The 11,148-nt window shown below is 46.1% G+C and overlaps 2 protein-coding genes across 2 annotated transcripts; one reads left to right on the forward strand and one right to left on the reverse strand.

The window, feature by feature from the left end:
* Positions 1 to 110: 110 nt before the first annotated feature.
* On the forward strand, positions 111 to 3,410 carry coq4 (coenzyme Q4 homolog; the record flags this gene model as incomplete). Its single annotated transcript, XM_079735242.1, has 7 exons — positions 111 to 348; positions 707 to 859; positions 1,177 to 1,273; positions 1,372 to 1,474; positions 1,662 to 1,791; positions 1,993 to 2,086; positions 3,239 to 3,410. Exons 1-7 carry the CDS (start codon positions 282 to 284, stop codon positions 3,408 to 3,410), a joined length of 816 nt encoding a protein of 271 aa, XP_079591368.1. The 5' UTR covers positions 111 to 281.
* A 1,943-nt stretch (positions 3,411 to 5,353) lies between these two features.
* On the reverse strand, positions 5,354 to 10,757 carry bspry (B-box and SPRY domain containing; the record flags this gene model as incomplete). The annotated part of the gene is made up of 7 exons (XM_079735241.1): positions 10,735 to 10,757; positions 9,743 to 10,203; positions 9,317 to 9,415; positions 7,095 to 7,325; positions 6,873 to 6,898; positions 6,603 to 6,727; positions 5,354 to 5,889 (listed from the first exon to the last, which is right to left on the reverse strand). Exons 2-7 carry the CDS (start codon positions 10,124 to 10,126, stop codon positions 5,354 to 5,356), a joined length of 1,401 nt encoding a protein of 466 aa, XP_079591367.1. The 5' UTR covers positions 10,127 to 10,203; positions 10,735 to 10,757.
* Between the last annotated feature and the right edge of the window lie 391 nt (positions 10,758 to 11,148).

Below are 11,148 nucleotides of genomic sequence, written 5' to 3' on the forward strand. Positions count from 1 at the left end.
GACTCGGGAGAGTAGGCGTTCGCCACATGGATATAACATATTCTACTCCACGCAAGAAAGAAGCACGACCTCAAACAATGCTCGTAGTTTTTTTTTTGGGTGAAAGCAAACACTTATAGTGTGTTCGAGACAAGAGGGCGACTTCAGAGAGCGGAGCCTACCGCCACACGCTGCTCTTCGTCACCCTCAAAAACGCTGGCGTCGCTCTTTATAGGTCCACGGAAACGACTGCCCGATTTATTTGCGCCTGCGCAGAGCACACATACACACACAAGGGGAGAATGTTCCGGGTAAACACTGTGGGACGTTTCATAAGGGTCAGCCCGTACACAGCGCTGTCCTTGAAAGGTATTATGTGGTTATTATTCAGTAGTTATTAAATGCTTTAGCTAAATATAGGAACGTTGTGTATCATCGCCTAATCATGCCGTCTGTTTATGATATAACACTGTTCTAAATAGTGAAGCATAGTTTGACAGTGTTGAGTGCCACTTCACATGCTATTAAGAGGATATCGATAGCGATCACATACTTTACAACTTTAACTGTAACGTCATGGGCTAGAACAATAGCATGGTTGCAATTAGGTGCACATTAGTTCACTTGACCCTATCCCTACTGTCTTTCCTTTTGCTACGCGGACCAGGCAGGTGGTTGTGATACACCGAGACTAATGCCTGGCTCTACCCATCCATTTCTCGTTTAGCCCTGTGTGTACGTCAACAGCACACTAGCAGTGAGTCTGCAGACGGCTACTATGGCGGTCTGTACCCCGGACATATTCCCACCACCGTTCTCCAGAAAGCCCTGTTGGCTGTCGGCTCAGGGGTCGCTGCACTGCAGAATCCGTACAGGCATGGTAAGATACCTATCCTCCCATTAGAGTTGACAAGCATTGCTTCACGATCCTCTGGACTCGTCACTGCATACGTTAAAAGACAGGTTAACCTCTTTTTGAAAATGTTAGCATTTGGCTAATAAAATGAGGATGGATCCAATTCAAATGTATTTTAATGTGGTCATTGAAATGGCAATTGGTGAAAATGTAAACATTTTATGTGGGTTCAATCAAATCTCCAACGCTCTTAACTTCTTATTAATTATTAGGAATTCTAAATCATTGTCTTTGGCAGTGATTTATAATTAATTTAAATAATAAATGTCTTGATCGTGCAGACATGGTGGCCGTCCTTGGAGAGACCACAGGGTATCCGGCTTTGATTCAACTCAGAAACAGAATGAGAAACGATCCAGAAGGAGACATAATCCTTACGTAAGGCATTTCACCTCGTCCATTTAAATCAGTATTGCTATTATTGACCTGAGTGTCCTTATTTGAGTCTCCCCTCTTGTGTTATTTTTTGGAGATAGAGAAAGGCCAAGAATCCGTCTGTCTACGCTTGACCTGAACAAGATGGCTTCCCTGCCTGACGGCTCGTTTGGAAGAGAGTACCTCCGATTTCTTGACGACAATGTGAGTGACGGTTTTAAAACGATACCTCATATAATTATAAAATATTTGACGAGCAACCGTGAGGATGACATACTAAAATCACCCTACCACAATATATATATCATTCCATTTTGAGTATTCACCTGTCCTTCTGATAAAAGACTGCATTCATTCTTTTGATTTACGTATTGTTGTGCATATCTTACAGAAAGTGACGCCAGACTCGCGGGCAGATGTGAAGTTTGTTGACGATGAGGAGCTGGCGTATGTGATGCAGAGATACAGAGAGGTGCACGACCTGTTGCACACGATATTGGGCATGCCCACCAACATGCTGGGTGAGTCTGGCTGTGGACACACTGTGTTAGAATCTGAAGCATCCCGAGGGGTTGTTTGTGGAGCCGAACCCTTGCTGCCTAGATAAAGAGATCTACAAAAACATTGGACATGACTCAACCATATCTGTTGTTGACATTCTCAGTCTGGTCTGATCTTAGTGTGTAGCTTATGGTGGTGTTTTTCCTCTTGTGTGGTCCAAGGTGAGGTGGCCGTGAAGTGGTTTGAGGCGGCTCAGACCGGGCTGCCCATGTGTATCCTCGGAGCCACGCTGGGTCCGCTGCGTCTCAGCTCAAGGTACAACAGCATATTTTTTATTTTATTTTTTTACGATTTTCTTTTTTGCATTTTTATGCTTTATGATAGAGTGAGAGAGACGGGACGGTATGGAAGATAGAGGGGAGAACACGCAGCAAAGGACCACGGGTAAGAATCAAACCTGGGTCGCAGCGATCAGGACCAAGCCTTAATGGTACGCGCCCGGAGCACGTACCATTAAGGCTTGGTCCTGATCGCTGCGACCCAGGGTCGATTCGGAGTATATCAGCATATACTCTGTGTCGTTGTTGTTGAAAGGAATATGAATGGAATGCAGCATGTCTGCATGACATAAGGTGTTGTTATCACATAACTATGAGCTAACTCATGGCTATGAGATAACCACAAAAATGACTAAAACTTGATGAAAACATCTCATGTATTTTGTGTATGTGTGTGTGTGTGTGTATGTATGTATGTATGTATATATATATATATATATATATTGTGGCAACCCGGTTCCTAAGTGTCTGGTCTCACGGCAAGTACCACGCTCGGAATTCAAGGGTAAGCCGAAGTCTGCGTTTATTTACAGACGGTAGATCAAGGCAAGAACAACAATGCTGAGCTAGGGTCTCCGTGAGCCTCGTAGTCTCTGGGGCCTCCGTGGTCGCCTCCTTTTTCGGTCTTACTCCCTCTCTCTCGGAGTCAGTCCTCCGCTGCCTTTTGAGAGGTCTGCCCGTACGTGTCCTCCCTCCGGTCAGGTGTCCCTCATCTGACTGATGAGGGTGAGGGGTGAGTTGCTCTCTGCCGCCGGCTAGTGGATGGCGGCGGCACACGCCCTCCACCACTAGCCCTCGGACCCTCCTGGTGGGGAGCGGGTTGCCACGATATATATATATATATATATACATAAATATTCTCCCCTGGAATTAAACTACTGTTCTGTCATAAAGGCGATCCATTATTGTTCAAAATACACAGAAGAATACTCTACTCTGTTTGTTCATGCAAGGATTCTTCATATCAGATTCAATAAACAAACTAAGTGTAACAAACAAAACAGCAGATAAACGTGAATCGGGACAGTCCTGCACCTTGCCATGTTGTTTGCCACCTATTGCGCAGTAGAGAAACGGGCTGTATACGGTGTTGATGGCTTCCTTTGCCCGTGTTCCTCTTTCCTCTCAGTCGCCTGGGGTCCCTGTTCAGCTCCCTGGGCCCCTGGGCCCTTCAGAACGGCCGGGAGGCCCGCTGTGTGCTCAGCATCTTCTATGAGCGGCGCTGGGAGCAGAGCCTGGAGGACCTGAGGGAGGAGCTTGGCATCCAGCCACCGCCCCTCCTGGGCAGGGCCTCCCCCTGAGGCCGGGGGCACATGCCTCCTCTAGACAGGCGTCTAGAGGACTAGAAACCTCTCTGCTCGAAGCATGATTGGTGGGTTTAACAATGGACGTGAAGGGTTCTTCAGTTGACAAACTCGAGCTGTGTGTTCATGGTGGTGTCCATTGCAGAAGGGTATTTTTGTGTCTCAGTCGTCCTTTATGAAAGGTGAAGAACAATTTGAAGAATTGAACAGAGCATAGTGAAATTTGAAAAAAAGTATTTTTAAGATTCAAGAGTTTTATTGGTAACATGCATGAAAATGTTCTGTTCAGCTTGTTATTTATAGAGCTCTACTCATTTGCTTTTACTTATTTACTTTTGTTAATCTTCCTTATTTTTTCACCCTTGGATGCTGGGTGCATTACTACAACAAGGTCTCTCATAAATGTGAATTATTAATCTGCAGATATTTGAAGTGATTATTCATTACATTTATTTACGTTAATGATTGAGTTCTACCAGTCAATGTACCACAGTAATACCATGTACCACAAGTCATGAATTTGTATGGTTAACTAATGACTAAATGTCATAACAGACAATATTGTTCATTTTCGTGTCATCATGGAATTTAAACAGCTTGTTTGAATATAAAACATCTAAACTTTGACACCCCAATTTGACTCTTGGTACAAATCGATCGATTACTCAACCAAACTGAAAATATTTACCGTATTGCTAAAGTGTTCAGTGAAATGTTCAAGTGGTTTAAATCCTAATTTGACAATGCTGCCACCTTTTGGAATTCTGCAGCCACTGCAAGAGGGATGCTTTCCATTTGTAGGACACTGATACTTCAAGGTAAAAACAGTTTAATCGGCTGCTCATAATACAGCCGTAATGTCTCAAAACGCCCTAACTAACACTACAAAGGATTTATTGTGAGGATTTCTGGACCAAGGTGTAAGAAATAAAGACTAATCAGATATAATTTAATGCTTGGTCATATTTTATTCCATACCCCGAATCAAACCAGCACATTTCATTTAAAGTCTTTGCCCCAAGGTTAAACCAACCCAAATTTAGGAACATGATGGTTACGTTTCTAATGCAAATGTCTTCATAAAATATGGGTGGAGGGATTCAAGTAGCACAATTACATCATGATAATCAGAATATATATTTTTGCACATATGCGCATATTTCTGTTAGAAATAAATGTCAGATTTAATAATTTATTCCATGAAATATTAATAAACTTCAGTTTGGCGGTATGGTCCCACCCTTTAGGCTAAGAATTGGGGCCAACTCACTATACAATACCCCATGGGGTATATCATATCTCAACCGTTTATGTAGGTTACATACGATACAGAGCAGAACCAAAGCAGGGGGAGGCCGGGTTGGGGAAATCCAGCTCGGCACACTTGCCAGAGGGTGCGTGTGTGAGGCTGAAGGGCTTTAATTGACCAATCAGTGTACGTGCGTTTGATTGGACCGTGTTGCTGTCAGGTGGCGCATGACTATGAGTGTACCGCCAGAACTAGCCACGGCCATATCATTGCAGTAAACATACAAAATGATTTACTGTGAAATGCATGACAGTTTAAATGATATAATGGCAAAAGCCTATGGAGCTGTAGTTACTTCCCTTTCTTAAAAATCTTTTACAATGTGAACAGATCAACGAACCAGCATTAATATTGAACATCAATAAACAGTAGGTAAGCACATTGTCAGTAAGTCCACGTTTCATTTCATGCCAAGATTTCATAATTTGATCAACAGACTAATACAGATAATCAATAAAATAGATTTAAATACAAAATAAAATACTAAACTAAACCTGTCCGCCCATTGACAACGATGCAACATTCATTTCGGAGCAGCGGCACCAATCAGTCCATTCATAAAAATCCTAAGTCTAGCCCAAGATATTATTAAACACAAATAAAATAAACCCCAAGTGGCCGCAGTTGCGTGTCACTGCAGCAAGGTGGCGCTTTGGTCCGCCACGGCGCACGCGACCAGCAGCGGTGCGCTGAACGGGTGCGTGAGCGAGTGCAGCACGGTGCCCGAGTCGGGCTCGTAGAACAGCAGCGTGTGGCTGGGCCAGTCCAGCAGCACCCCCACCCTCCGCGGCCGCCGCACCACCCGCAGCGCCTGGTTCTTCCCGGCGTGGCAGAAGGAGTAGTCGCCGTCGTAGTGCGACAGCACCCAGGAGCGGTCGTTGTAGCCCAGCCGCGGCCCGTTCCCGGGGCCCTTGCGCTCCATGCTCTGGTAGCACACGCCCACCTTGAAGGCGCCGCTCTGGCCCACCTCCGTCACCCAGCTGTGGGTGCCCGTGGACATGGCGGCCGCGCCCAGCACGTTGGGCCAGTGGTCGAAGCGGGCGGGGTCGTAGGCGGGGGAATCACGGGGGGGCCTCTTGGAGAAGGTGACGGTGCGGCCGTCCTCCGAGAGGGCCAGCAGGGGGCTGACGGTGCGCGGGTCGAACTGCAGGTCGGCCGGGCCGTACGCTGAGGGGGGGCGGGGAGGAGAGGAGGGGTTTGATGAGAAGGGTTGTGTCACGATGCACCCCAACCCTAACCCTCTTTATGGAGGCCATCAGAGGAAATCCATCTTCAGAATGGATGAAATGTTAATGATGGACTAATAAAGACGGTATCAAGATAGTTTTCCTCTGATAGGATCTATAAATATGCACCCTTTGTTTGTCTTTCTAATTTTATATTTGTTTGTTTTTCTAACTAAAGCGACTTACAGTGAACTCACATTACATTAAGGAGCAGTAAAGCGGTTTGGCATCAAGCATTCCCACAGGTAGACAGGGATTGAGCCCAGATCCATTTGGCCAGGACCCAAACCCCCTTAAGCCACTATGAGTCTGACTATCCTGCCCCGCCCAAACGGCAATGTTTTGATACAGATGGAATCATGGGGTTTAAACGTTAAGCGTCATCTGGTTTTAAATGTTCCTGATGACTGAACTACAACTCCCATGATTCCATCTGGTGTGAGTACAATACATGACATAACATTGATTTAGCAGACACTGTTGTCCAAAGTGACTTACAGTAAGTGCAACGATGAAGATAAACCCCCAAAAAGTGCGTGAAACTTGCTTTTAGGTGCTACGGTATAGAAGCAAGAGATAGAGACAGAGAGACAGATAGAGAGATGAAAAGCTTTTATTATTGTTTTTCAAGGAGGTTTCAAAGGGGGCCCTTACCAGCGGGGCCCAGCAGTACGGCGCTGGCCCACAGGCCCCTCAGCAGCTTGCTGTCGCTGCAGGCCGTGTTCAGGTTCAGCTTGTCTGTGTCACAGGGGTCCCCAACTCCCTCAGCCTCCTCCACTCTGTTACAAACACACACACACACACAGGACATCAATCCCACATCAATCAGGGTCATGGGATTTCCTCATGTGTTGAGGAAATCCCAATGATTCAAAAAACTAAAAATGTAATATGTTATTTAAAAGAAGCATCTCATCTAATCACCTTTCGGTTATTTCCTGGCCGGCAGTCTGGAAGGCAAAAGGAAACAGGGGGATCATTAACGTAGTCAACGACGTCATCTCTCGTGACCATAAAGCTATATGTGCAACTCCTACACTGCTCGGAAACAGACAGGCGTTAACCATTAACCGAGGCCTGTGCGTGACCCGCGTTGGGCTTTATGACCCAAAGAAAGGACAAGACAAACAAGAGTGAGCTCCCCACCGCGAGCTGGGCGTCGGCCGTGTGTGTGAGGACGTGCACCAGGCGCGAGCGCGTCCGCCCCAGGCCGCTGAGCGCCCGGCTCCAGTGGGAGCGCTGGGTCAGGAGGCCCTCCTCCACCCGCTCCTCCTCCCGCTGCACCGCCTCCAGGAGCCGCTGCTCCTCCTCCTCCAGGGCCTCCCGCACCCGGCTCCCCTGGGCCAGGATGTGCTCCCGGGCTCTGCTGGCCTCCATCTGGGGGGGGAGGGAGGAGAGAGAGGAGAGGGAGGGAGGGAGGAGAAGGAGGGAGGGAGGGAGAGAGGAGAGGGAGGGAGGAGAGAGGAGAGGAAGGGAGGGAGGAGAGGGAGGGAGAGAGGAGAGGGAGGGAGGGAGGAGAGGGAGGGAGGGAGAGAGGAGAGGGAGGGAGGGAGGAGAAGGAGGGAGGGAGGGAGAGAGGAGAGGGAGGGAGGAGAGAGGAGAGGAAGGGAGGGAGGAGAGGGAGGGAGAGAGGAGAGGGAGGGAGGGAGAGAGGAGAGGGAGGGAGAGAGGAGAGGGAGGGAGGGAGGAGAGGGAGGAGAAGGAGGGAGGGAGGGAGAGAGGAGAGGGAGGGAGGAGAGAGGAGAGGGAGGGAGGGATGAGAACCAGTTGGAGACGATGCTAGTGAATGCTAGGGACTTTTCCAACAGTGTGATTAAGTTGAATTTGGTTTTGGATACAGCGTCGATTTCAAGGCAACATTTTCGAAATCTAGTTGTAGTGTGTTAGGGGACTTTTGTTTTGACGTTACATCAAAATGAAAAATGAAAAATGTCTTCACACAGCTTTATAACAACATTGGAACATTGTATTGCGCTGTAAAGGGCGATGTGCGGGAGCCTTGTGCAGGTTAGTGATAAGCTGCGGTGGAAGTAATCAGCTTCACCTTTTGTGCAAATATAAAAACAACAATAGTCAAATGAACAGAGGCAGGCGACAGACGACAAATGACAACAGATAGATGATAGCGATTGACAGAGACAAACAGGCAGACAGGCAGACAGGCAGACAGACACAGACAGACAGACAGACAGAATGACAGGCAGACAGAGACACAGACGGACAGTAAGGTAGGCAGAGACACAGACAAACAGGCAGGCAGACTGGCAGGCAGACACAGACAGACAGAGACGCAGACGGACAGACAGACAGGAAGACAGAGAGACAGATAGACAGGCAGGCAGACAGGCAGACGGATAGATGGATGGAATATGACACAAATTAATTATCACAAATTTGTCACAAATGAATGAGACACACTCTCTCTGTAAATCTACTCTGTCAGGTCTCAAGAGGATGATGGGAGCATTCTTGGAGCTTGAGTGGCACTTTATAGCTTATTTTCCCATTGCACCCAGACCCATCACTTCCTAGAACAGGAGTTCCAACAGTTGAGCTGTTTTCTTTATTTAAATGAACTTATTTCAATTTGTGTCTCACCGGCTCTTCAGGGTCATGTCATGGTTGACTCTTGGTCTCAACTATACTGCCAATTATTATTATTGTGCATAACCTGCTAGTTTTTCCCTCTTTCTCTTCTTCCGATCACATGTGTTCACCTTCCCTGTCCACCAGAGAGACCCTCCTCCTCATAGAGTGCATGGGTGGACGGATAATTACAATGTCTCCATTCATGCTATACGGTGCATGGATGCGTACTAACAATGTGTTGATTCTCGCTACATGGTGCATGGATGCATCATAACCATCTCTTCATTCTTGCTATATGGTGCATGGATGCATCATAACAATCTCTTCATTCTTGCTATATGGTGCATGGATGCATCATAACAATCTCTTCATTCTTGCTATATGGTGCATGGATGCATATTAACAAAGTCCTTGTCTAGGTGTACACCTGTCTTGTGCTTCAGCCTTGATTGTGACAAATCTCTGTATACTTTTAACTTTAATCATATGCAGTCTGAACTTTTTCTAATGCGGGTATTAGTAAAGTTATTAATAGAAATACTGTGAGTCTGTCATCCCTCAGGTCCTGATGTAAGATGCATATTAATCCCTGAGGATAAATTCCTAGTGTCAGTAGTCATCATAACTATACAATGATTAGGTTTCGAATATAGACCCACCCTGACCAGAAACCAGCATCTCTGTTAAGTCGTTGTAGGTATTACTATGTTTTCTTGTCACATGAACAAGCATGACTTGATTATCATGAATGAGTAATCAGGGGCACCAGGACTTCTTACCTGCAGAGCTCGTTCTTTGGCTGCTAAAGTATGGTTGACAAAGCGCTCAATCCGCAGCGCCTGCAGCTGGATTTTCTCACACACGTCGACCAGCTGGTTCTGTTAAGGGAGAGACGGGCACATACTGTACTGTAATGCATTGCTTCACACACTGCGCGTCACTGTAGGCTCCTGTCATCCTGTCACAAAGGGGCAAAACTGAAACTACATCCCCGTCAGTGCACACCCTTTAGTTGAAATGGTTTTGCCCGGCTGTATAATTTCATGAAATCAAGCTAGAGTAAAATTAAATGTTCAGTGCCCCTCTTAATTCTAGTTTTCACATTAATACATAACCTTGCTTTAAAATGTGACACTGAGTTGGACACAGCTGATGACAGTAAGCATGGTAGGCTCTTTATTACTTATTTCACTGAGCGCACTTACCCGGACGGCCGTGACTCTGGTGGTCAGCTGTGTGACCGAGTGTCCGTGGCAGGAACCCACGATGGCGCAGTGGGAGCAAATCAGTTTCTGCTCCGAAATACAAAACCAGTCCAGCTCTGATTCATGCTCCACGCATAATTCAGACTCGACCGAGAATATCCCCGACTCCGTATCGGAGGTGGTGCACGCCGATGTGGCACGGACGAAAGGAGGCTCGTCTTTCGTCGGTGCTCCCTTCGTTGGTAGGTTGTTGTTGAAAGAAGATGGGGAAAAAAGTTGTGGTTCAAACTCCATATTTCTTAGATCCATCTTCGAACCGTGTTCTCTGCTGTCCAGGTCAGCGGATACACTAGCGATGGTGCTGGTTTCTGGTTTTGTGCCCATGGCACAAAAAGTAGGGAAGTAGTCTAGGTTCAGACTAGGGAGCAGGTGTGTGGGGAAACCGGTCCGCGCCCGGGCTCCTATAACACAGGTGTAACAGGTATGCTAACGTTAGCCATGGACACGGAAGTAAGCGCCACTCCAGAGGTCAATCTGGAAAAGCTCGTTTATCAGCCTGTGACAAACGAAAGCATGATCACTATGGAAATGGCCCTGCCGGTGTATTTGATACCAGTGTGGGACTTGAAATACGTTTCTTCCCAGTTTGAAATCTTTTTTGAGCTCATCCATGAATCATTTTATAGAAAGGATAATACAATAATTAATGCCAAGCCTTTTAGTCATTTAATTGATAAGGGATTTTCTTTCTTTAAATCTTTTGTCACTAATCTGAACGGATAAGTCAGCCAAACAGATACACATAGATTGATGTTGAATAGATGGATGGACAGACAGACAGACAGACAGACAGACAGACAGACAGACAGACAGACAGACAGACAGACAGACAGACAGACAGACAGTCTCATATTATAATATAATTTTCTTGATTTAGTATTGCTTACACCCGTCTTAAATCTGTATATTTGTCTAGGTCTCCAGTCATTTACCTCAGGGTGCGCTGTAACTTCTTAACAGGCAGCTCCACTGATGTTATCACTGCAAGGGCAATCGCCCTTGCAGGCTATCCAGCCTGGTGTTGCTTATCGCCAGCAATTCCTTCAAGGCAAAGCACATTTATTTACATAGCACCCTTCAATACACAAAGGCCATGAATTCTTAACCACCACTACAATTAGATTTAATTTTCATATTTTATTTATAATCTATAAATAAAAAAGTTGCAAAAATATGGATTTATCTGAATATCTACTTAAATCATCATATTTCCTCACAGGTGCAGCGTTGTAAGCTGATATGTTTAGATGTGTCCTTCAGGTGGAAATTCTCAAAATAGGGGTTGGTAGTTAAGTGGATAAAGTTTGGGTACATAGCGACACCAATATGTTTGACATGGCTTTTAG

Source organism: Pollachius pollachius, assembly GCF_949987615.1.
Source record: "Pollachius pollachius genome assembly, chromosome: 4".
Classification (NCBI taxonomy): Eukaryota; Metazoa; Chordata; class Actinopteri; order Gadiformes; family Gadidae; genus Pollachius; species Pollachius pollachius.